This window comes from Leopardus geoffroyi, chromosome C1 (assembly GCF_018350155.1).
Source record: "Leopardus geoffroyi isolate Oge1 chromosome C1, O.geoffroyi_Oge1_pat1.0, whole genome shotgun sequence".
NCBI lineage: Eukaryota > Metazoa > Chordata > Mammalia > Carnivora > Felidae > Leopardus > Leopardus geoffroyi.
Window position 1 is genome coordinate 92,296,536 of NC_059328.1, and position 27,834 is coordinate 92,324,369.

The window sequence follows — 27,834 nt, forward strand, 5'->3', positions numbered from 1 at the left end:
TTGTATGAAATAACTAGAATAGGCAAATTCATATAGACAGAAAGTAGATTAGAGGTGACCCAGGGCTGGGAGGAGGGGAGAGTGGGGAGTTATTTCATAACAGATACAGAGTTTATGTTTGGGATTATGAAAAAAACACTGGAAATAGTGGGGATGGAACACAGTACTGTGAATGTAATTAATATCCCTGAATTATACCCTTAAGGATGGTTAAAAATGACAAATTTTATGTTACATACATTTTACCACAATTTTAAATTAAATTTTAAATTCTAAAGGCCACTGAACTGTACACTTTATATGAATAAAATGTATGGCATGTAAATTATATCCTAACAAATCTGTTTAGAAAAAAAGGTAAAGTCCTCTAAGAAAACTTTCATTACACATGCCACCCTTCCTCTCAGCTATAGGTGGGGTCCCTTCCACATGCACCCAGGCTTACTTCTATCACAGCACAGCTAACCACACTATGCTTTAGTAGTCTGCCTATCTCCCTGACCAGAACTTCAGTTTTTCAAAGGCAAAAACTGAAACTGTTTGTCAGATTCATAAATTATTAAACAGTTCAATGGCAGAGTTGACCCAAGATTTGTAGTCTAAGTTGTCTTTTCAGTACCAGGGGTGAATCTGTGCCATATACATCAGTCTCTCAGCTTTATCAATGTCAGATTTTAACAAATCAAAGAAAATGTGCCCTTCTTGCTTATTTTGTCTCCCCTCAAAAAAAAAATCCTTAGTACCATCTTCTCAGCTGAATAACTATACTTGAATGTGAGTTTGCTCGCGTCATTAATAAAAATAATTTGCAGGGAGAGGCACCTGGGCGGCTCAGTCAGTTACTAAGCTTCCAACTCTTGATTTCAGTTCAGGTCATGATCTCACAAGTTTGTGAGTTCAAGCCCAAGTCTGCACTATCAGTGCAGAGCATGCTTGGGATTCTCTCTTGCCCTCTCTCTCTATGCCCCTCCCCTGCTCATGCAGTCTCTTTCAAAATAAATAAATAAACATTAAAATTTTTTTAAAAAACAATTCCCAGGGAAATCTGATACAAAGGTGACCACAGGCATATGGGGTCTTATATTCAAGGTACTTGAAAAAAAATGATTAAATAACACAGCCCTGAATCTGCTTCTGGTCACAAACTATTTCCTGGTATATATGTGCTTCTTTATATGAAGTCAAATTCTAACAATAGGAACTATATTAACTACATTTTCAGATTTAAAACATGGCTGCAAACTCACCTCATACACAGCAAGATCTATACCTGCATAAGGTACGATGCCTAATAAATTGGGAATATAACCTTTGTAAAAAGCTCCCACGCCTTCATGTTTCAAAATCTTCTTAGCACAATCAAATATTCCATAATATTGTCCAGTTTTGCCTACAGCCAGCCTGGTTTTTATAACCTAGTTATAAAAAAATATAACAAAATGTTATTATTTATATTAAGTCCATCATGGAATTCAAAGTATTTTACAGAGAACAAATACCCAGCACATAGTGTCACTCAAATGACTGTCTAGTTTGTTGATGTGTTATCCCTCACATAGCATGACTAGTGAAGGGCTAAGATGACACCCAGGAGGACCTATTTACTTTAAAGAGTATCTGAATGAGGGTAGTGGCAGAGGAAATAGAAAATAATTTACAGAGGTCTTAAAATTAGATATGGAGGGTAAGGGAAATGATCCCAGTGTTTCTAGCTTGAACACAGGAGGGAGACAGCACAGAAGTGGGAAAGTGATGCTATTAACTGAGATGGAGGCTATAAGAGGAAGACTATGTATTCCGTTAGGATATTTTTAAGGGGTTATGGGAAATAATATGAATAACCATATTAAGATGCTTGCAAGGAAAGCTGTATTAATATGCATAGCACAAAGGTGAAAATGAAGGGTATTTTTTGCTTAGATCTTATTATATGCTGAAAACCCCTTTGTCATACCAATAAAGATAGCCACATCTGTAATATTATTTTTGCTCTAAAGCAAGAGTTGGCAAACTTTTCCTGCAAAGGCCTCATGGTAAATATTTCAGTCTTTGCAGCCCTAAAATATCAGGTCTGTTGCATATTTTTTTAACCTCCTTTTAAAAATGTATAAAATCATTCTTAGCTCAAGGGCTATACAAAGTATTACACAGGTATGTGGTTTGCCAACCCCAGGCTCTAATGATAGGATGTCTAGTTAGGACTACCATTACCTAGTCGAATCTTGAGGTTCCATTATTAAATGTATGGAACAGAACCTCTTTGGAGGGAAATGGGTGCTATAATTCTTATCAACACTGTGGCAGCCAGCCTCCAAGAGGGGCCTCAACTATCCCTGCCTCCTTGTGTTCACACGGTGTGTAGTTTCCTCCCATGCTCCACCAGGGCTGGTCTGTGTGACCAACAGAATATAGCAGAAATGACAGAAGATTGCAGCTTCCATCCTAAGTGCTGGCTAAAACATTCTCTCCCTCTCTCTCTCTCTCTCTCTCTCTCTCATATCACCAACTTGGAGAAAACAGCTACATGTTGTGGGGGTACTCAAACAGCCTATGGAGAGGTCCCTGCGATAAGGAACTGATACCTCCAGCTAATAAACAGGGAGGCCCAGCAACAAATATGTGAGCAAGCTTGGAGGCAGACTCATCTGCAGGTGAACTCTGTGGTGGCTGCGACCCTGACCTACACCTTGACTCTAGGCTCAGAGAAACCCTGGGCCAACGGCACCCGACTAAGCTACTCCCAGACTCCTGACCCACAGAAATCCTGAGATAATAAATGCCCATTTTAAACTGCTAATTTGGGGGGCACCTGGGTGGCTCAGTCGGTTAAGCATCCGACTTTGGCTCAGGTCATGATCTCACAGTCCCTGAGTTCTAGCCCGACATCGGGCTCTGTGCTGACAACTCAGAGCCTGAAGCCTGCTTCAGATTCTGTGTCTCCTTCTCTCTCTCCCCCTCCCCTGCTCATGCTCTGTCTCTCTCTGTCTCAAAAATAAATAAAAACATTTTAAAAAATTTAAACTGTTAATTTGGGGGTAACTTGTTACCCAACAGCAGATAATTAAATAGCACCCACACAGTCAGACTTCAGAGTGGTACTTACCTCCATAGGATAAATAATAGTCTGTGCAGTTGCCCCAGCCAAGGAACCAGAAATAAATCTGTCAAAGATTCCTATTTTTTGTCCTTCCACAGTAAGCAACTTCTTGTACTGTATAAATACATATTTAAATGTATATTAATACCTGCTATAGACTGAATCATGTCTCCCCCTCCCAACAAATTCTTATGTTGAAGCTGTAACCACCACTGTGATGATACATGGAGATGGGGCCTCTGGGAGATAAACTGGAGTTAGATGAGGTCATGAGGGTGGGGCTCTTTTAAGCGGCCGACTTCCGCTCAGGTCATGATCTCGCGATCCGTGAGTTCTAGCCCCGCGTCGGGCTCTGTGCTGACAGCTCAGAGCCTGGAGCCTGCTTCAGATTCTGTGTCTCCCTCTCTCTGACTCTCACCTGTTCATGCTCTGTCTCTCCCTGTCTCAAAGATAAATAAACGTTAAAAAAAAAAAATTAAAAAAAAAAGAAAGTGTCCTTAAGAAAGATACCAGAGAGTTTTCTCTCTCTCCCTCTCTTTCTGTTTCTACACACACATGTATGAGAGAAAGGCCATGTAAGCACACATGGCAGCCATGTGCGAGCCAAGAAGAGAGCCCTCACCAGACCAAAACTGACCAAACTGGTCAGCACCCTGGTCTTGGATCCCGCAGTTCCAGGACCGTGAGAAATTAATTTCTGTTGTTTAAACAATCAGTATGGTATTTTGTTATGGCAACGCGAGCTGACTAGGTAAATATCAAAATACAAATTAGCTCCTAAATTGACAATATGATGATGCTTTTCCAAATACATACAGTGCGTTAATACCTCACAGAAAAAAGCAAGGCTCAAATGCTAATACATTCAGTTTACTGGACAGCGGTTTTCAAGTTAGATTTCCACAGAACACAGATGTTCCACAGACGGACCCAGTTGTTCCTTTGCTAAAACACAATTCATAGCACTCATACAGGGTTGATGAAGTGTTTACAATTTTTAGATGTTTTTCTCATAGTTTTTCTTTTTTAAGATGAGTTTATTTTCACCAGTATAAATAAAATAAGTGACAAATATTAACAAAACAACTTAGAAAGATTTCTGTAGGTAATACATATAATTACTCTACCACATCAACCCCAGAGCCCATCTGGCCCACTGGTACTAAAGCAACCAACACAGCCAATCTGGCCAAGGGTAAAATCTGACCCCGATGCATCCAAAATGTCCACAGACCAGGATGATAATATCACAGGCTCCAGATACAGTCAGACCTGGCGCTGGAACTCCAGAAACATGTGGCCCTGAGCAAGTTCATGAGCATGTTTCCTCATCTATGATAACAACCTATCTCACAAGTTTGCTAAAAGTATTAAATAATATAATACAGCAGAGTGTTGAGGACATGGCAAATGTTCAGCAAATGTGATCACTATTACTCTTTACTTCTTACAACTTGGAAAGAAAAGCTGTGCCCAAACAGACTGTGGTCATAAACCAGGCAAATCAGACTCCTTGTTTTAGAAAGGTAAGGAGAGTCTACAAAGGTAATTATTAACCACCGACCCTGGAGGGAGAAGTGGAATAAATCAACAGAGAGAAGCAGGAGACTAACTGAGCCCTCAAAGCCACCCTAAAGTCCTTTTGTCTGTCCTTTTCCATGTGTTACAACACCTATTTCAATCGTTTCCATCCTCCTCCAGCTTCCAATACCACTTCCTCCCTCATTCTCAGCGACTGTCCTTTCTTGGGAACTCAAGGAAGAACAGAGGCTACCAGGCAAGGGTATTCCTGCCCATTCTCTGCAAAATTATCCACATCCACATATATCTTCTTTCTTCCCAAAGTGACATAAGAAGAGTCCCCTGTACCATCAAAGCCAATCCTTCCCAGGGCATCTGGATAGCACCTATGTCTCCCCAGCCCTTCCACCCCCATCGCCACTTCCTGTGAACACCTGCTGCGTTTACCAGCCTCTCCCACCTATACTTTTAACTTCGTTCTTTGTGTTGACATGCTTGCTTCAGCAATGGGCACATTAAAATAAAACATATCAAAACCCTCCCTCTGTCCACCATCTTTCTATCACTCTCCCTCATATCTTCTCCTTCCTTTCACTCAAGTCCAACTTCCCAAAAATGTGTCTACACTGTACAATTATTATCATCCCCTGGTTTACAGTCGTTTCAGAATGGTTTCTCATCTCTTTACTTCGCTGGAACATTTATGCCAAGTTCTCCTGTCTGTGTGTTGATAAATCCTAAAAGACCCTTTCTTTATTGTATTTACCAGCCTATAGCACTTGACCCTTCACAAAACCCTGTTATTCCTCTGACTTCTAGGCCATCACTCTCCGCATTTCTTCCTGTCCCTCTGGCTATTCCTTCTCAGTCTTTTCTGCAACGGGCTCCTTTTACTTCTCCCTGGCAGATTCCCAGAATTCTTCCATTCTATAAGCCTTCCTCAGCAATCCATTTCAATGGCTGCAACTCAAAAATAACCTCTCCATCAGAGATCAAAAGTCCCACTGGACAGCTACCCACTCGTGTTGCAGAGATGTCCCAAATTCAGCTTGTCCAAAATGGAACATGTCACTTTACCCGAAAATCTATTCCTCTTATTGTATTCTCTATGTATTTTAGTTGTTCAAATTAGGAACCAGAGTATCATCTCTGATTCCTCTTTCTTTCTCACTTCGATATCTAGTCAGTCAGCAAGTTGTGCTGATTCTATTTCCAAAATATTTTTCAGTTCATTTCCTTCTCCAATTTCTCCAGCCACCACCCTGCACTAGCGATCATCATTTCTTACCTGAATTATAGAAATATTTCCTTAAATATTAGTCTCCCTGCCTCCAGTCTGACCTCACTTGCCTCTAATACATCCTCCATTTTTTCCGGGTTGGTCTTTCTTAAATGTAGATATACTCATTTCACTTCTCTATATAAAATGTCCAATAGTCCCTCACCCTATTCAGGATAAAATCAAAATTCCTGTTACATTTGGCTTCTGCCTACCTGTCCAGCCTGTTTTCATCATTATCTTCCCAGAAACACATTCCACTGCACTGGAGTCAAATGAACCACCTTCAATTTCCTAAGTGAATGATGCTCCCCTGTGCCTGCATTTCTGCTTCTGCTTGAAATACACATTTTCCCTTCACCCTAGTGGACTTGAGATGCAGGCAGGCTTGGGCTCAAATTCCAGCTCTGGGAGCTCTGTGCTTTCACTCATCAGTAAGGACTCACTGTCACTGGGCAGAATACTGGGAATATAAACCTGCAAACAGATATTGCCTAAGGAAGCTCACAGTCTCATTAAGGAGAGAGAGAAGCACTGAGATAATCAGAATTTAGTGTGATAATTCTAATAGAGGGAAACAAAGGAACTGTAACAGTGAACAAGGTTTCCTGGAACAAATAACTCCTGAGTAAAGTCCTGAAGGATGTTCACCACTATATGACACTCATTTACAAACACTTATTGACCACTTCTCACAGGCCAGGCTCCAAGTGCTAGAGTCCATGGAGAAGAAGCCACAACCCTGCCCTCATGGAGCTTTCATTCTAATTCAACTCCACTTTATGACAATGTCAATACACACCTTAAAAGATTTCCTCCCAGATCTTAGATTGGGATACTTTGATAAAACATACGTTAACAGGCAGCTTCTGCTCTGAATTCAAAATGAATAAACAAGGGGCACCTGGGTGACTCAGTCAGTTAAGGGTCTGACTTTGGCTCTGGTCATGATCTCACTGTTCGTGAGTTTGAGCCCCGCATTGGCCTCTGTGCTCACAGCTTGGAGCCTGGAGCCTGCTTCAGATTCCGTGGCTCCCTCCCTCTCTGCCCCTCCCCCACTCACACGCTGTCTCTTTCTCTGTCATAAATAAACAAACTTCTTAAAAAAATTAAGAAAAATGAATCAGCAAAAATTCTACATTTCTTTTAAGAGCTACTAAGGAAAGAGTACAGAATTCTTTTTGATCACTGAATAATACTCCACTGTGTATATATACCACATCTTTTTTATCCATTCATCTGTCAATGAATATTTGGGCTCTTTCCATACTTCTATAAACATTGAGGTACATGCTGCTATAAACATTAGGGTACATGTGCCCCTTCAAAACAGCACACCTAACTACATGGCAATGAGAAAGAATGAAATATGGCCCTTTGTAGCCACATGGATGGAACTGGAGAGTGTGATGCTAAGTGAAATAAGCCATACAGAGAAGACAGATACCATATGTTTTCACTCTTATGTGGATCCTGAGAAACTTAACAGAAACCCATGGAGGAGGGGAAGGAAAAAAAAAAAAAGAGGTTAGAGTGGGAGAGAGCCAAAGCATAGGAGACTCTTAAAAACTGAGAACAAACTGAGGGTTGATGGGGGGTGGGAGGGAGGGGAGGGTGGGTGATGGGTATTGAGGAGGGCACCTTTTGGGATGAGCACTGGGTGTTGTATGGAAACCAATTTGACAATAAATTTCATATATTGAAAAAAAAAAAAAACAGCACACCTATATCCCTTGGATAGATAACCTTGTAGTGCAATTGCTGGCTCATAGGGTAGTTCTATTTTTAGTTTTTGTTTTTTTTTTTTTAATTTTTTTTTTCAACGTTTATTTATTTTTAGGACAGAGAGAGACAGAGCATGAACGGGGGAGGGGCAGAGAGAGAGGGAGACACAGAATCGGAAACAGGCTCCAGGCTCTGAGCCATCAGCCCAGAGCCTGACGCGGGGCTCGAACTCACGACCGCGAGATCGTGACCTGGCTGAAGTCGGAACCGACTGCACCACCCAGGCGCCCCTATTTTTAGTTTTTTGAGGAACATCCATACTGTTTTCCAGAGTGGCTGCATCAGTTTGCATTCCCACCAGCAGTGCAAAAGGGTGTTTCTTTCTCTGCATCCTCACCAACATCTGTCATTACCTGAGTTGTTCATTGTAGCCATTCTGATAGGTGTGAGGGGGTATCTCATTGTGGTTTTGATTTGTATTTCACTCATCATCAGTGATGTTGAGCATCTTTTCATGTCTGTTAGCTATCTGGATGTCTTCTTTGGAAGTGTCTATTTGTGTCTTTTTCCCATTTCTTCCCTAGATTATTTTTTGGGTGTTGAATTTGAAAAGTTCTTTAGATTTTGGATATGAACCCTTTATCTGATATGTCATTTACAGGTATCTTCTCCAATTCTGTTAGTTGCCTTTTAGTTTTGCTGATTGTTTCCTTCACTGTGCAGAAACTTTTTATCTTGATGAGGTCCCAATAGTTCATTTGTGCTTTTGTTTCCCTTGTCTCTGGAGACATGTTGAGTAAGAAGTTGCTGCAGCTGAGGTCAAAGAGGTCGTTTTCTATTTTTTCTTCTAGGATTCTGATGGTTTACATTTAGGTCTTTCATCTATTTTGAATTTATTTTTGTGTATGGTATAAGAAAGTGGTCCAGGTTCATTCTTCTGCTCTATCCTCCAATGGAGTATTACTCGACAATCAAAAAGAATGAAATCTTGCCATTTGTGACAACGTGGATGGAACTAGGTATTATGCTAAGCGAAATTAGTCAGAGAAAGATAAATATCATATGACTTCACTCATATGTGGGATTTAAGATACAAAACAGATGAACATAAGGGAAGGGAAGTAAAAATAATATAAAAACAGGGAGGGGGACAAAACATGAGAGACTCTTAAATACAGAGAAAAAACTGAGGGCTGCTGGAGGGGTTGTGGGTTGGGGGAGGGCTAAATGGGTAAGGGGCATTAAGGAGGACACTTATTGGAAAGAGCACCGGGTGTTATATGAAGGGGATGAATCACTGGATTCTACTCTTGAAAGCATTATTGCACTATATGCTAACTTGGATGTAAATTTAAAAATAAATAAATAAAATTTTTAAAAAAGAGAGAAACAGAAGAAAAAAGAATGAAATATTGCCATTTGCAACAAGGTAGATGGAAGTAGAATGTATTATGCTAAGCAAAAGAAGTCAGTCAGAGAAAGATATATACTTGATTTCACTCATATGTGGAATTTAAGAAACACAACAGATGAACATAGGGGAAGGGAAGGAAAAATAAGATAAAAACAGAGAGGGAGGCAAACCATAAAAGACTCTTAAATACAGAGAACAGGGGCGCCTGGGTGGCGCAGTCGGTTAAGCGTCCGACTTCAGCCAGGTCACGATCTCGCGGTCCGGGAGTTCGAGCCCCGCGTCAGGCTCTGGGCTGATGGCTCAGAGCCTGGAGCCTGTTTCCAATTCTGTGTCTCCCTCTCTCTCTGCCTCTCCCCCGTTCATGCTCTGTCTCTCTCTGTCCCAAAAATAAATAAACGTTGAAAAAAAAAATTTAAATACAGAGAACAAACTGAGATTTTCTGGAGGGGAGGTGGGTAGAGGGATGGGCTAAATGGGTGATGGGCATTAAGGAGGGCACTTAATTGGGATGAGGACTGGGTGTTGTATGTAAGTGTATGTAAGTGATGAATCGCTAAATGCTACTCCTGAAACCATTATTATACTATATGCTAACTAATTTGGATTTAAATAAAAATTTAAAAATATAAAGAAAGAAAGAAGGAAAGAAAAGAAAGAAAGGAAAGAAAAGAAAAAAGAAAAGAAAGAAAGTCTTTTTTTTTTTTTTTTTAGGGGCACCTTGGTGGCTCAGCAAATTGAGCATCTGACTCTTAATTTCAGCTCGGGTTACAATCCCAGGGTCGTGAGATCGAGCTTAGGATGCTCTCTCTCTCCCCCTCTGGCCCTCTCCCCAGTTCATGTGTTCTCTCTCTAAAATAAAACAAATAATAATAATAAACGTCTTTTTTAAAATAAATCACATGAAATTAAGAATCCTAGAGTTTAGGGACGCCTGGGTGGCTCAGTCAGTTAAGTGTCCGACTTCAGCTCAGATCATGATCTCACAGTTCATGGGTTCAAGCCCCACATCAGGCTCTGTGCTGACAGCTTGGAGCCTGGAGCCTGCTTGGGATTCTATGTCTCCCTCTCTGTCTCTGCCCCTCCCCTGCTCAGGTTCTTTCTCTTAAAAATAAAATAAACATTAAAAAAAAATCCTAGAGTTTAGTCATAAGGAATTTGAGTTTATCTAGTCTAATCTCCTATAAGAGAAATTCCTCCTGGAGTAGATGTGGAAAATTATTACGCATTACAACAAGAACCCAAAAAGCACTGTATGTTCACTGCTATTGAATCAGTTTATTAACTCCTCTTTGTTAATAAATTCCACAGGTGATAACAATTACCTGCTCATATGACCAGAACTTAACAGCTGTCTCAGGAGCAATTTTAAGGACATTTGTACCATTTCCTCTCCAAAGGGAGCGGATACCTCCTTCCTTCACCATCTGTCGAAAGCCGTCATATATGTTCATTTTGCCTGATTTTGAACCGTGGACCTAAAAATAAAAGCAGAGTGATACAAAATACTGGTGGCATGTTACTGTTACTATTCTAAGGTAACCATACAAACCACCCTCTTTATTTCAACACTATTTATTACTGCAAGAAGATATGTTTAAAAATAGAATCTAGAAAAAATAAAACTAGAATATAGAATATAGAAAGCTCATAAAATATATAATGATGGGAAGAATTATTACCACATTGTAGAGGCTGATTCCAAATCTAAAACTAAGAAAAATCAGTACCCTCAGTGTGGGAAAGCAGGCGGACAGGACATGATCAAAATTAAAATTATTACAGACAACAATAAGATAACATGAACCAAAGTATGTATTAGACTACAGAACTGCCCTTGGAATGTGAACAATTTCAGTTTAAGAGACTTTTAAAAATACACTGCAAGTAATATACTATCTCTCCGCCCCCCAGAAGCAATACCACCATGAAATATAAATGGGTGTGAAAACAATTTTGTATTTTGTATATCAGAGCCATAGACAATGGAATGCACACAGCCTCCCACCAAAACTTAAAATACCTTCAATGGCTTATCTCAAAGCCTCTCTAGGCAATAAATTCATGGCAACATGTACCACTTGCCTCACCCAGTGAATACTTGGTTTATACCACAGATGTGATCACTATTTAAATACACTAGACCTTATAACTGCCTCTGTATAACAATGACAAAATCTAATAAGCCAAAAACAGTTATAGAAATCAGCTCTTCTTCTGATCATTTTGGTTATGGTTATGAGTGGCTATTGAATGAGTGGCTACTGTAAAAAACAGAAAAACAATATGTGAAGGGCTGAAGAATAAAGGTCAGCCACGTGGGCAATATATGATCGATCCACAGTAAAAACTCTGGACATCAAAGACTCAGGCGAACTTTCTTGGTTGGTTTGCAACACTGTGCATATTGTCATACATCAATGCTGGAACATAACACATGGCAACTCCACAGGGAGAAGAAAACAAAAACTCTGCATTTGGTGCTTTCCCAGACTTGTCCTTATATGCTTTTTTCCTTGGCTGATTTGAATCTGTATCTTTCCTTGTAATAAACCACATCCATGAGTATTAAAGCTTCTAGTATATTCTGTGAGCCTTCCTGAATTATTGAACCTGAAGGTAATTTTGAAAAACCCCACCCACCTACCCCACAGAACTTGCAGGAAATAAAGTCCAGAGATATCCATTTTATTTTAAATGAACTTCACAATAAAATATGACAAAGGAAAAGATGAATGCTTATTCAAGCTCTCTCAAAGTCAATTTACTATCATTCCTAAAGAAAAACACAAACACCAATTCCTTCTTATTCTTCTTTAATGCACTATTTTTACCCCTAAATATATCTTGGGATTTAAGTACATTCTGAATGGATGCTGTTAAAAATATTGTCAGAAATGTTTTTATACCTAAATCTAATGACAAGTATAAAAAATGTTGACCACAGGTATGACAACACAACTTGTAAAAACTCATTTTTAAGCAACTACTATATTCCAGTAGGGTTTTCCAGTTTATCAGGCATTTGCACATACTTTAAATCATTTAATTCTTACAACTAGCCTTGTTAGATATTCTTAATCCCACTCCCAGATGAAGGAAAATGAGACCTCAGGGGTTCCATGCAGTGTGAGAACCACAGCTCTATAGCCAAAGATACTCCATTCCTTGTCTAATTTCCTATAAAGGAAAAATTATTTACTTCTCTGAGCCTCAGGTTCTCCAGAGATAATTTGAGAATATAATACCGCTTGCTATGAAGATTAAATGGGTTACCATAATGAGCACCAAATAAATATCAATTCCTTTCCTTTCTCCTTCTTTCCACTCTGATCAGCCAAAGCCACATTGCAGGTAAATAGCAAAGTCAGTCTATAAATCCAGGTCTTTTCTACTAACCTTATCTTTAGAATGATTTTAAAAATCACATCCCTGTTCCCAGATTCTAAAACTTAGAAACATTCCACTTTGAGAAAGTACACAAAACAGAAGGAAAATATAAATAATTTAAGGAGAATCCTACAATAATGGCCTAGAGATTTTTTTCTCATTAAACATTTGAAAAGTCATAGAATGCCAAAGACTAAAAGTTCATCACACAACAATTTAAGGTTTTACAGAACACTGAAATACTTACATGGACTGAATTCGGGATTAATAGCAAAAATAGAGCTTTCATACTTTCTTTTTTAAGGTATGAAAGAATATTACTAAGAAATTTTAAAACTTCTTTTTCAAACCAGCACATTTCTCACTGTTTCAGAATATGTAGGAGAAACTTAGACACAAGATCATAAAGTTCACCTGCATCATGACTTTCAGACGATCCAAAGGGGCAGTGCTTGTTCGAGAGACGGCACCAGCAATACCTCCTGCCAAAAGCTGCCTCCACCACTGTCCAGACTTCTTTTCTTCTTCAGTGAACTCATCCGGAATAGTTAAACTGTCTCCTATGTCAATACCCTGTTAAATGGAAAGATCCCCATGCCCCTTGAATTAAAAATAGATCACTCCAGAAGGTTTCTCTTGGAGAAGAATCATGTGTTAGTTTATAGTTAACATCAACTTCATTCCTTAGAAAGTATACTAAGCCAAAGTCCACAGAAGATGGTGGAGCATCATGGAGACCCTGAACTTGTCTCCTCCCTGAAACGCAGCTAGGTCAGCACCAAACCGTTTTGAACAACTAGGAAACTGATATGGGGACTAACGCAACGATCTACGTAACTTGAGCCACAGAACTCGGCAGGAACATGGCATGAAGAGGTGAGCTGGGGTCAGAAAGGCTACAGAGGGTAGGGAGCCATTTTCGTGGGAAGAGGACAGAGAGAGAGAGAGAGAGAAAGGGGAAGAGTGTGGTGCATCAGGATTGCACAAGAAAAGCACACCCCTTGAAAGTAGCTGGAGAGAAAGAGAAAGAGTGTAAACACTCACAGGGGACTGAGCAAGAAATCTTTTCACCCAAACCATTGATGGGGAGAAAGGAGAGGGTTTCAATACCACTAGGATTCTATAAACAGTGGAGCATAGAGTCTGAAGTTTCGTCTGAACTAGAGCTTAGAACCAGGATAATAAGAATACTAGCTGGGGTTGAAAAAAGCATAGAAGACACCAGAGAATCCCTTTCTGTGGAGAAAAAAAATAAAATCTAGTCAGGAGGAAATTAAAAATGTTATAATCAAGATACAATCTCGAATGGATGACATTACAGCAAAGATGGACGAAGCAGAACAGTGAATAAGCGATATAGAAGATAAAATTATGGAGATTAATGAAGCAGAAAAAAAAGAGGAAAACAAAGGCAAAAGATCATGATACAAGACTTAGAGAATTCAGTGACTTATTAAAAAGGAATAACATCCGAATCATAGGAGTCCCAGAAGATGAAGACAGAGAAAAGGTGCAGAAGGTTTATGTGAGCAAATTATAGTGGAAAACTTTCCTAATTGGGGAAGGACACAGACATCAAAATCCAAGAAGCACAGAGAACTCTCATTAGATTCAACAAGAACTGACCATCACCAAGGCATAACATAGTCAAATTCACAAAATCCACACACAAGGAAAGAATTATGAAAGCAGCAAGGGGGGAAAAAAAAGTCCTTAACCTACAAGAGAAGACAGATCAGGTTCACAGCAGACCTAACCACAGAAACTTGACAGGCCAGAAAGGAGTGGCAGGATATATTCACCATGCTGACTCAGAAAAATATGCAGCCAAAAATTCTTTATCCAGCAAGGTTGTCATTCAAAATTAGAAGGAGAGACAAAGAGTTTCCCAAACAAAAACTAAAAGAGTTCATGACCACTAAACCAGCCCTGCAAGAAATTTTAAGTCAAACTCTTTGAGTGGAGAAAAGACAAAACAAAACAAAACAAACAAACAAAAAACAGAAGCAACAAAGACCAAAAGTACCAAAGAACATCAGCAGAAACACCAACTCTACAGGCAACACAATGGCACTAAGTTCATATCTTTCAGTACTCACTCTAAATATCAATGGACTAAATGCTCCATTAGTCCAGTGGACTAAATGCCCCAAAGACATAGGGTATCATAATGGACAAGAAAACAAGAACCATCTATAAGTGCTTATAAGAGACTCATTTTAGACCTAAAGACACCTGCAGACTGAAAGTGAGGGGATGGAGAGCCATCTATAATGCTAATGGTTATCAAAAGAAAGCTGGAGAAGCCATACTTTTATCAGACAAACTGGATTTTAAAAATAAAGACTGTAACAAGAGATGAAGAAGGGCATTATATCATAATTAAAGGGTCTATCCAACAAGAAGATCTAATAATTATAAATATTTATGCCACCAACATGGAAGAACCCAAATATATAAATCAATTAATCACACATAAAGAAGCTCATTGCTAATAATACCATAATAGTAGGGGACTTCAACACCCCCACTTACAGCAATGGACAGATCATGTAAGCAGAAAAGCAACAAGAAAACAATGGCTATGAATGACACACTGGACTAGATGCACTTAACAGATATATTCAGAGCATCTCATCCTAAAGCAGCAGAATACACATTCTTCTTGAGTGCACATGGAACATTCCCCAGAATAGATCATATACCAGGTCACAAATCAGCCCTCAACAAATTCAAAAAGATCGAGATCATACCATCCATATTTTCATACCACTGAAATTCAAAATCACTATGAAATTCAAAATCAACCACAAGGAAAGATTTGGAAAAACCATGAATACTTGGAGATTAAAGAACATCTTACTAAAGAATGAATGGGTTAACCAAGTAATTAAATAGGAAATTTAAAAATACATGGAAGTCAATGAAAATGAAAACAGGACAGTCCATGGGGCGCCTGGGTGGCGCAGTCGGTTAAGCGTCCGACTTCAGCCAGGTCACGATCTCGCGGTCCGTGAGTTCGAGCCCCGCGTCGGGCTCTGGGCTGATGGCTCAGAGCCTGGAGCCTGTTTCTGATTCTGTGTCTCCCTCTCTCTCTGCCCCTCCCCCGTTCATGCTCTGTCTCTCTCTGTCCCAAAAATAAATAAACGTTGAAAAAAAAAAAAATTAAAAACAAAAAAACAAAAAACAGGACAGTCCAAATCTTCTGGGATACAGCAAAGGCGGTCATGAGAGGGAAGTATACAGCAATCCAGGCCTTCCTAAAGAAGGAAGAAAGGTCTCAAATATACAACCTAACCTTATACCTCAAAGAACTGGAAAAAGAACAGTAAATAAAGCCCAAAACCAACAGAAGAAGGGAAATAATAAAGATTCGAGCAGAAATGAATGATTTTGAGGAAAAAAAAAAAAAAGAGTAGAACAGATCAATGAAACCATGAGCTGATTCTTTGAAAGAGTTAACAAAATAGATAAAATCCTATCTAGACTGATCAAAAAGGAAAAGGAAAGGACCCAAATAATAAAATCACAAATGAAAGAGGAGAGATCACAACCAACACTGCAGAAGTATGAACAATAATAAGAGAATATTATCAGCAATTATATGCCAACAAATCGGGCAATCTAGAAAAATAGACAAATTCCTAGAAACATATAAACTACAAAAACTGAAATAGGAAGAAATAGAAAAATTTAACAGAGCCATAACCAGTGAGGAAATTAAATCAGTAATCAAAAATCTCCCAACAAACAAGAGTCCAGGGCTGGATGGCTTTCCAGCAGAATTTTACCAAACATTTAAAGAAGAGTTAACACCTATTCTTTTGAAGCTGTTCCAGAAAAAAAGAAATGGGAGGAAAGCTTCCAAACTCATTCTATGCAGCCAGCACTACCTTGATTCCAAAACCAGACAAAGACCCCGCTTAAAAGGAGAACTACAAACCAATTTCCCTGATGAACATGGATGCAAAAATCCTCAACAAGATACTACTAGCCAAACAGATCCAACAATACATTAAAAGAATTATTCACCACGATCAAGTGGGATTTATTCCTGGGCTGCAGGGCTGGTTCAATATCTGCAAATCATATTAATAAAAGAAAGGACAAGAACCACATGATCCTCTCAATAGATGCTGAAAAAGCATTTGACAAAATACAGCATCCTTTCTTGGTAAAAAAAAAAAAAAAAACTCAAAAAAGTAGGGATAGAAGGAACATACCTCAAGATCATAAAAGCCGTATATGAAAGACCCACTGCTAATGTCATCCTCAATGGGGAAAAACCAAGAGCTTTCCCCTTAAGGCCAGGAACACGACAAGGATGTTCACTCTCACCGCTGTTATTCAACATAGTGTTGAAAGTCCTAGCCTTAGCAATCAGACAACACAAAGAAATAAAAGGCATCTAAATTGGCAAGGAGGAAGTCAAACTTTCGCTCTTTGCAGATGACATGATACTCTATGTGGAAAACCCAAAAGACTCCACCAAAAAATTTGCTAGAACTGATACATGAATTCAGCAAAGTCTCAGGGTACAAAATCAAAGTACAGAAATTGGTTGCGTTTCTATACACCAATAATGAAGCACAGAAAAAGAAATCAAGGAATTGATCCCTTTTGCAATTGCACCAAAACCATAAAATACCTAGGAATAAACCTAACCAAAGAGGTGAAATATATATACACTGAAAACTATACAAAGCTTATGAAAGAAACTGAAGAAGAAACAAAAAAATGGAAAATTTTCCATGCTCCTGGATTGGAAGAACAAATATTGTTAAAATGTTGACACTACCCAAAGCAATCTACATATTCAAATCAAAATAACACCAGCATTCTTCACAGAGCTAGAACAAACAATCCTAAAATGTGTATGGAACCAGAAAAGACCCCGAATAGCCAAAGTAATGTTGAAAAAGAAACGCAAACCTGAAGGCATCAAAATGCCAGACTTCAAGATGTATTACAAAGCTGTAATCATCAAGACAGTATGGTACTGGCACAAAAACAGACACACAGATCAATGGAACAGAACAGAGAACCCAGAAATAGACCCACAAATGTATGGCCAACTAATCTTTGACAAAGCAGGAAAGAATATCCAATGGAATAAAGACAGTCTCTTTAACAAATGGTGTTGGGAAAACTGGACAGCAACATGCAGAAGAATGAACCTGGACCACTTTCTTACACCATACACAAAAATAAACTCAAAATGGATGAAAGACCTAAACGTTAAGACAGGAAGCCATCAAAATCCTGGAAGAAAAAGCAGGCAAAAACTTCTTTGACCTCAGATGCAGCAACTTCTTATTCAACATGTCTCTGAAGGCAAAGGAAAGAAAAGCAAAAATGAATTATTGGCACCTCATCAAAATAAAAAGTTTCGGCACAGCGAAAGAAACTATCAGCAAAACTAAAAACAACCAACAGAATAGGAGAAGATATTTGCAAATGACATATAAGATAAAGGATTGGTATCCAAAATCTATAAAGAACTTATCAAACTCAATACCCAAAAAACAAATAATCCAGTGAAGAAATGGGCAAAAGACACGAATAGACACTTTTCCAAAGAAGACATCCAGATGACTAACAGACACATGAAAAGATGCTCAACATCAATCATCATTAGGGAAATACAAGTCAAAACCACAATGAGATACCTGATACCGGTCAGAATGGCTAAAATTAATAACTCAGGCAATGACAGATGTTGGCGAGGATGTGGAGAAAGAGGATCTCTTTTGCACTGCTGGTGAGAATACAAACTGGTACAGCCACTCTGCAAAACAGTAAGGAGCTTTATCAAAAAATTAAAAATAGAACTACCCTATGACCCAGCAATTGCACTACTAGGTATTCATCCAAAAGATACAGGAGTGCTGATTTGAAGGGGCACGTGTGTCCCAATGTTTATAGCAGCACTATCGACAATAGCCAAAGTATGGAAAGAACCCAAATGTCCATCGACTGATGAATGGATAAAGAAGATGTGGTATATATCTACAATGGAATATTACTCAGTGATCAAAAAGAATGAAATGTTGCCATTTTCAACAATGTGGATGGAACCAGAGGGTATTATGCTAAGCGAAATTAGTCAGAATAAGACAAATATATTATTTCACACATATGTGGAATTTAAGAAACAAAACAGATGAATATAGGGGAAGGGAAGCAAAAATAAGATAAAAACAGAGCGGGAGACAAACCATAAGAGACTCTTAAATACAGAGAACAAACTGAGGGTTGCTTGCAGGATGTTGAGTGGTGGATGGGCTAAATGAGTGATGGGCATTAAGGAGGGCACTTGTCAGGATGGGCACTGAGTGTTACATGTCAGTGACGAATCACTAAATTCTATTCCTGAAATTATTATTATACTATATGTTAACTAACTTCAGGATTTAACTTAAATAAGAAAAACAAATGCAAAAGCTGCAAAAATTTTCAAGTAAATATTTTAGTACAGTAGATTACTAGAAGAGAATAAAAATATTTAGAACTTTTTTATTCAAAAAAAAAGTACACTGAACTAATTTGAGCATGTAGATAATTATAAATAGACTATCCACACTAAATGAAGTACAGTGTCACTTCACAGGAAATGAAAGTTAACAGTAATTACAAATTTACAAAACCAAAAACTACAGCTTTCTTTCTTAATGGATTCAGAACAACTTTTCTCTTCTTGGTCTAAGTTAGAATGAAAGATCAGCCTTTTGTCAAGTGTTGTGAATCCTTTTTAGCTACAGAAAGAAATTAGTTTGTCAATTCTTCAAAGATATTCCCTTTATCTCAAAATTCTAGCCACATTATTCTTTATACCATGATATATGCTATAGACCTGTAAATAAAAATTAAAGCTATATATGTGAACACCTCAAAACTCATCTGCTATACAGACTGTCTATAAATATTTTTATAGACTTGTCATTTAAAACATGCAACAAATTCTTTATAAAATTTAGCTAACAGGGAAATACTGTTTAAAAATAATCCTTCATCCTACTCACATCACCATAGATTAAAAATATAGCTTGAGATAAATTGAGTTCTATAATGATAGTATTTCTACAACTTTATTAGCTAAGTGCTTCTGGTGTAAAAGATTTTATAGGTAGGAGTGTAGGGATAAGAGGCTACACTATAGTAGTAACCCTCTCTTTCTTAATTTTACTATCAATAAAATGAATACATGACTATAGCCTCACCTGTTATCAACTATCTCCAAAGATACAGTAAGAGTCTGATTATGTAAATATAACTTCACATAAGTAGAAAATTTATCTAGGCAACTGAACTACTAATATATTTTCTATACTCATAGAAATGAGGCATTAATCATCAATCATTTTATAATGTTCTATTTAAGTTTAGGCATTGCTACCAGCAGCAATGTGAACCCTAGGCTTTATTTATTATGCATAAAATTTACTGAAATCCATGAATAAGCATAGCAGACAAACCCACTAGAAAAATTAAAATTCCTTCAGAGAGCTCCCATTGTTTTTGGGAGCAGATTTAACAATAATGTGAACTTCAGGGATGCCTGAGTGGCTCACAAGGAAGTATAATGTAATGCACATAGCATACTTACAGTAGAATGTTTCCAGAAACGGATAATTTCCTCAATGTCTGTAACAGGATTAAATAAGAAATAGTCCCTCCATTCATTCCAGTCTATTGTCATTGTCCCATCAGTATCAATACTGAAAATAAAAAGAAGCAAATTAAAAAACAAAATAAAACTTATAAGTAAAACATTATTGGCCATTTTGCAGAATGATAGTTTCTTTTCAAACTCAGTATTCTTATTAAAAAATTCCAGTTCACAATAATAGATTGTTGGAAATGGCAGCAAGTTTTTGATGTTCTGTTAGATAGTTTTAATCATTTAGGTAAAGAAGGGTCCCAAAGTTAGAGAGCTCTCACTGAAGACTACTTTTGGCACTGTGTCAAACTCTAATCAGTGAGCTATCAAACACTAAAGCTTGAAGATTAAATATTGGGAGGGAAAATGAATAGATTTATGATATATCTTTTTTTCTTGCACTGGATCAGGAAGATATTCCTTTTTTTTGTTTAAAGTGTTTATTTTTGAGAGAGAGAGAGAGAGAGAGAAAGAGAGAGAGAGAGAGAAAGAGAGAGGGAGGAAGGGAGGGAGGGAGAACAAGTAGAGGAGGGGCAGAGAGGGAGACAGAGGATCCAAAATGGGCTCTGCATGGACAGCAGAGAGCCCGATGCAGGACTTGAATTTACGAACTGTGCGATCATGACCTGAGCTAAAGTCCAAGCTTAACTAACTGAGCCACCCAGGTGCCCCAGAAAGATATTTCTTAACACTCTGTTAAAATTTTGGATGTGATTTGGGAATATACGCAAAATATTCTATCAATTTCCTTCTCTAACTTCCTCAAAGCTAAGAAAATTAGCAGTATTTATAAAAAAAAAATCTAACTTTCTGATTGGGGCTTTTGAATCTTAAGAAATCTGGGTACCTCATCTTCAACATGTAACATTAATATACTGTAGTCTTAAATATTTGTCATTAACTTTTTGCTTGTTTTACAAGTGTCTTCATAGTGTGTCATTTAACCAGCTTTTTCCTAAGATCTACTCTGTTGCCTGCCAGGATTTTGATTGTTTTGTTCACTATCTATACTCAAGACCTAAAGAGGCTGGCACAAAGAAGGTGCTCATTTATTTGTTGAATTAATGAATGTCTCCAAAGAAAAGTTTGAGTGTCTCCTCCAAACTTTATATTTATTCTATAATTTGTGTGAAAATGATACATAAAGATGGCAGTCAAATAAAAAGTAATTTTCAGGCATTTATTATCATGTTTTCTAGTGCCAATTTCTAATTTTGACTTCCATGTGTGAAATTACACTTAAACTTTCATTTGTCTCAGCACATGGGTATTAACATTCCACATGTGCATGAGAGTCCTAGTTACTACTTATGTTTATAACATTGTTGTGGGCTGCAATACTTATAGCCACTATTTTTCATTTTAATGCAATTGTTTAACATCTGACCCTACCCCTCCACCTCCCACACATGCCTTCATAAGTATCTTCCACAAGGCAAAGATTTTTGTTGATTTTGTTCACTGATATGACCCAAGTGTCTAGAACAGCCTAGCAGAGAGAATATTTACTGAATGAATACATGAATTCCAAATTCTGGAGCTTAAAGCCACAGAACACTGATAAACTTAAATAAAATAGTCTCATTGTGGTTTAAATCGCATTTCTCTTCAAATCACTAATGATGTCAACCATCCCTTACCGTATTCATTTGCTGTTCAGGTTTCCTTTTACTTGAAATGCCTATTTGTCTTTTGCCCATTTTCCTACTACATTAAGTGTCTTTTTCTTTTATATGTACAGTTCTTTATATAGTTGATTCTTATACTTCAAGTTATAAATTAGCAGACACCTTCTCTTTGTTCACTTTGTTTATGGTATCTGTGAAAAGATGCTCTTAATTTTAATATAGCTGAATTTATCAATCTTTTTATTTGCACTACTGCCTTTTGTGTCTTTTTTTTTTTTTTTTAATAAATCCTTCCTTACATGAGATAAAGATATTTCCTTTTCTTCCTCTATAAGTATTCCCAGTTAACTTTGACATTTAGGTTGATTTTTGTGTCTGGCGTCAGGTAGGTATCCAGTTTCACATGTGTCTGCACGGACAACCAGATGCATTAGCCCCACATACCACATAGTCTCTCCTTTCCCTTTTCCTGTCTTCTATGTGACAAATCCTAAATATGGATGGGTCTGATTCTGGGATATTATGTTCCACTTACCACCTTGGCTATCTGTGTACCACCACCACTGTCTTAACTATAGCTTAATAACAATCAGTATCTGGCAGAGCAGGTCCCTGCTTCTCACAGCTCTTCAGGAATGTGTTGGTTATTCCTGGGCCTTTGCTCTTTGGTATAAATTTGATGCTCAGCTTGACAAGTTTCTTGACAAGTTTCAATGGCACTGAATCATTATCAATTTGGAAAAAAGGTACAGCTTTTCTGTATCAAGTATTCTAAGAAAAGCCCACGGTTAATATCATCCTAAATGGGGAAAAACTGAGAGCTCTCCCCCTGAGATCAGGAACGGGACACGGATGTCCACCCTCACCACTGTTATTTAACATAGTGTTGGAAGTCCTAGCATCCACAATCAGACAACAAAATGAAATAAAAGGCATCAAAATTGGCAAAGAAGTCAAACTTTCACTTTTCACAGACGACATGATACTCTACATGGAAAACCCGACAGACTCCACCAAAAGTCTCCTAGAACTGATACACGAATTCAGCAAAGTCACAGGGTACAAAATCAATGTACCGAAATCAGTTGCATTTTTATACACCAATAATGAAGCAACAGAAAGAGAAATAAAGAAATTGATCCCATTTACAATTGCACCAAGAACCATAAAATACCTAGGAATAAACCTAACCAAAGATGTAAAAGATCTGTATGCTGAAAACTATACAAAGCTTATGAAGGAAATTGAAGAAGACACAAAGAAATGGAAAAACATTCCATGCTCATGGACTGTAAGAATAAATATTGTTAAAATGTCAATACTACCCAAAGCAATATACACATTCAATACAACTGCCATTCTTCTCAAAGCTAGAACAAACAATCTTAAATTTGTATGGAACCACAAAAGACCCCGAATAGCCAAAGTAATATTGAAGAAGAAAACAAAAGCGGGAAGCATCACAATCCCAGACTTTAGCCTCTATTACAAAGCTGGAATCATCAAGACAGTATGGTATTGGCACAAAACCAGACACATAGACCAATGGAATAGAATAGAGAAGCCAAAATTGGACCCACAAATGTATGGACAACTAATCTTTGACAAAGCAGGAAAGACAGTCTCTTTAACAAACGGTGCTGGGAGAACTGGACAGCAACATGCAGAAGAATGAAACTAGACCACTTTCTTACACCATACACAAAAATAAACTCAAAATGGATGAAAGATCTGAATGTGAGACAGGAAACCATCAAAACCCTAGAGGAGAAAGCAGGAAAAAACCTCTTTGACCTCAGCCACAGCAATTTCTTACTTGACACATCTCCAAAGGCAAGGGAATTAAAAGCAAAATGAACTATTGGGACCTCATTAAGATAAAAAGTTTCTGCACTGCAAAGGAAACAATCAACAAAACTAAAAGGCAACTGACGGAATGGGAAAAGACATTTGCAAATGACATATCGGATAAAGGACTAGTATCCAAAATCTATAAAGAACTCACTAAACTTCACACCCGAGAAACAAATAATCCAGTGAAGAAATGGGCAGAAGATATGAACAGCCACTTGTGCAAAGAAGACATCCAGATGATCAACAGGCATATGAAATGATGCTCAACGTCATGCATCATCAGGGAAATACAAATCAAAACCACACCAAGATACTACCTCATGCCGGTCAGAGTGGCTAAAATGAACAACTCAGGAAACAACAGAGGCTGGCGAGGATGTAGAGAAACAGGAACCCTCTTGCACTGTTGCTGGGAATGCAAACTGGTGCAGCCACCCTGGAAAATAGTGTGGAAGTTCCTAAAAAATTAAAAATAGAACTACCCTATGACCCAGCAATAGCACTGCTAGGAATTTACCCAAGGGATACATACAGGAGTGCTGATACATAGGGGCACATGTACCCCAATGTTTATAGCAGCACTTTCAACAAGAGCCAAATTATGGAAAGAGCCTAAATGTCCATCAACTGATGAATGGATAAAGATGATGTAATTTATATATATAATGGAATACTACTTGGCAATGAGAAAGAATGAAATCTTGCCATTTGCAGCAACATGGATGGAACTGGAGAGTATTATGCTAAGTGAAATAAGCCAGTCAGAGAAAGACAGGTATCATATGTTTTCACTCATATGTGGATCTTGAGAAACTTAACAGAAGACCATGGCGGAGGGGAAGGGGAAAAAAAAGAGCTACAAACAGAGAGGGAGGGAGGCAAACTATAAGAGACTCTTAAGTACAGAGAACAAACTGAGGGTTGATGGAGGGTGGGGGAGAGGGGGAAGGGGGTGATGGGCAGTGAGGAGGGCACTCGTTGGGCTGAGCACTGGGTGCTGTATGGAAGCCGATTTGACAATAAATTATATTTTAAAAAAAAGAAAAATCTAGACACTAATATCTTTTGAACTTAAAAGAAATTTTAAGTTGCTCTTTTAAAAGTATTGATTGTGGTACATTATGCTTTCTATGTACAGCTAATTTTTTTTCTATACAGCTAGCAGATCACTAATATTTTCTCTAAAATATTTATATTTATATCGTAAATGATGCTGGCCTATAATTTCCTTCTTTCATTAGTTGTCAGCCTTTGCTGTTAAAATTATAGTGGCCTCACAGAATGGGTCAAATGCTGTTCTTGTACATTCTACATATATTTGTAGATCTGTTCTTTGATAGTTTATGAGAATCATCTAGGGCTAAAGTTTTCTTTATGGGAAAATTTTTAATTACTGGTGTAATGTGTTTGCTTAGGCACTGTTGGCTATTTCTTCTTGATTTAGTTTTGGTAAATTACATGTGTCTGCAAATTCTTCTATTTCATGTTTTCAAACTTATTAGCATAAAATTATCCATGATATTTTATTATCTTTGAAAAATTTCTGACGTGTCTACTTGCAATCAAACATTATTTATTTATATCTCATTTCTCTTTTTCTTTATCAGTCTCTCCAGAAGTTTATCTTTTCTAATAACCAATGTTTGGTTTTGTTCATCCTATTACTATATCTCTACATTCTGTTTCCACTGCTTCCTTAATTATCTCCTCCTTCCTACCTTCTTTGAGAATATTCTGGTTTCTTCCTTTAAATTAGCACACTAATTTTCAGCCTTCATTCTTTTCTTTTGAATTTATTTGTTTATTTCCCTTTCAGGTACCAGACAAAGTAAAAAAGATGGAAGGATGAAGACAGGGACACGGCTGGCCCTGGGGTAGGAGTGGGATGGAAGCAGGGGAGGGGCCCAGTTCACATCACATCTACAAAGAACTTACTAGGGTATCCCATGGCCATGCGGAAGGACTGTGTGCTAGTGGTCAGTTTGGTGGACATGGAGGCCAGGTCTTTGTCTAGAGGGGCCCTGGGGGCCCCAGGGCCATAGGTAGTGGAGGCATCATCAGCATGGGGGAACTGTATAGAAAGAAGGAATGCCACAGGGGGCCATAGCTCAGATGTGTGCGGTGGCTGCACAGGCTGCTGGTCATTGAGTGCTGGCTGTGGCAGCTATGCTGACCAGGCGCTGGCTCCCACAGCCCCACAGGCTACTGTGGATTGTGTGGTCCCACTCGCTGCTGTTGCCACCCAATTTCAGGTCCTTCTCCTTCTACCAGTCACTGCCACTATGGTTGGAGCCACTGTTCCAGCTGTCTTCACTATACTAACTGCTAGCACTGCCCCCACCATAGCTGTACCCCAGCTCTGGGAAGCCCGGGTGCAGGTTGTAGGGGTGCAAGGGCAGCAGGTACTGGTAAGGGAATCCATGGATCCAGGAGCAGCCCCCAGATGTGGCAAAGGGGCCCGGCATGTCCTCGTCAGAGGCTCTGCTGAAGCCATTGTGATCATGGAGGGACACGCTGACCATGTTGCCACAAAGGCTGCCAAAGATGTAGTAGCACTGCCCAGAGAAGTTGACCTTGTTGACAGTGTGGCGGATGAAGTCACTTTCAGCAGGCTGCTGGCATACTTGCTGGTCTCCTACCAGTCAGTGAAGCCTTCCACACTGTGGCACAGTCCCCCACATCCAAGCCAATGAAAGCACTGAGGATGGTAATCTGGAGCCACATGTGGCTACAGACCTCCAGCCCAGATTCTGGGGAGGCCATGGCTTTGATGATGGCAGCCATGTCACTGTGGATGGACAGGTGTAAGTGGTCCAGATGCTCTGTGTCGGGGTTGGAGCTGGTGATGGAAGAGCCAGTGGAGGTGATGGTGCTCAGGGAGGAGCTCATACCATACGTAGGAAAGGTGTTGGTCATGGCTGCAGCGTGGGAAACTCAGACTGCAAGGTCAGTGGGTTGCATGGGCTTGCCCCTGGGCATTGTGAAGCAGCCACGTGGACCTGGGTCCTACCACCTTGGCTACAGTTAGGGTGATGGGCCCGGTCTGTGCCCAGTCTCCAGAAGAACACGGACCGCATTGTCATTATTCATGTTCTCAAATTTCATCCAGCTTGCCTGTAACAGCGTATCTCCTGGCATGACGTGTTTATCAGCAGCCAGAGCCCCAGCCTTCATGACAGAGCCAATGTAGATGCCTCCATCACCATGCTTGTTGCCTTGGCCCATAGTGAAGACGCCCAGAAAACTACTTTTCCAGGAGAGTGACTGTGATGATGTTGAGAGACATTGTGGAATCCATGAAGGACTCCTGATCTGCTGAAGGATCAGGACCACTCAAACTGCAAAACCTCCTGCTGCCACCACTAATGCTGGTCTTCTCATTCGGTATGAGGCACTGCACTGCTCTGTGGAGCTGCTGAACCTGCAGGTGCAGTCATCGTCATCCGAATGGAAGAAGGTGGTCATCTCCACCTCACTGCTCATAAGGTGGATGGGCTATTCCAACCCCCTGGCTCTTGCCGCTGCTCCACCTTTGCAGTTCTGTTTACCTGGGTTGTGTGCTCTGGGCCATCCCTCCTTCATGGCCGCTTATGCTGAGCAGACACCAGAGAGTCTGTCTCTGTGTCCCTGTCCAGGTTTTCCTGGATGCCCCCACCAGCACAGAGTGGAAAGACAGGGCCAGGAGTCCCCAGAGTCCCGTGCGCTCCATGGGCACTGGCAGTTACAGTGGGTTGTCAGCACAGAAGGGAGCTAGCTCTGGGTGCGAGCCATCAGCGGACACCAACCTCAGCCAGGCACTGTTGTTCAACAGCTCCTCCTTCACCACTCCAAATCCGTGGTCCATAGCCTTGAAGAAGAACATAGAGCTGGTTCACTGCAGAGTGCCTTCAAGTCCGCCAAGGTGACGCTCTCGGAGAGCAGGGGCAGCTCCGCTAGGTACCACATCTCCTGCCCATCCAGGTTGTAGATTATCTTGGTCTCCTCACGGGTCTGGCCTGGCAGCCCACGCACCCCTTGATAATTCTCTAATACAAGCTTTAAGGCTATAAAGTTCCCTCTAAGTACCACCTTAGCTATATCTCACAAGTTTTCATATGTGATATTCTTTCAAGTCGAAGTATCTTTGAATGTCTACTATGATTTCCTCTTTGACCCCAAAATTATTGAGAAGTATATACCATTTCCAAAACCCATGATATTTTTAGAACTTATTTCTGCTATTAACTTCTAAATACCTATATGTGGTCAAAGAAGATGGTATTTGTGATA

The 27,834-nt window shown here is 39.2% G+C and overlaps 1 protein-coding gene and 1 pseudogene across 1 annotated transcript in view; both read right to left on the reverse strand.

Moving 5' to 3' along the window:
* Positions 1 to 27,834, reverse strand: part of LOC123598356 (calcium-binding mitochondrial carrier protein SCaMC-1) — a 61,867-nt gene that overhangs the window by 8,653 nt on the left and 25,380 nt on the right. Inside the window, exons 4-8 of the mRNA XM_045478483.1 lie at positions 20,030 to 20,141; positions 12,838 to 12,996; positions 10,359 to 10,511; positions 3,104 to 3,211; positions 1,248 to 1,415 (exon numbers count right to left, since the gene is read on the reverse strand). Coding sequence (XP_045334439.1) covers positions 1,248 to 1,415; positions 3,104 to 3,211; positions 10,359 to 10,511; positions 12,838 to 12,996; positions 20,030 to 20,141 — 700 coding nt within the window. The remainder of the gene's footprint in view (positions 1 to 1,247; positions 1,416 to 3,103; positions 3,212 to 10,358; positions 10,512 to 12,837; positions 12,997 to 20,029; positions 20,142 to 27,834) is intronic.
* LOC123598357 lies at positions 24,640 to 27,381 on the reverse strand (annotated as a pseudogene).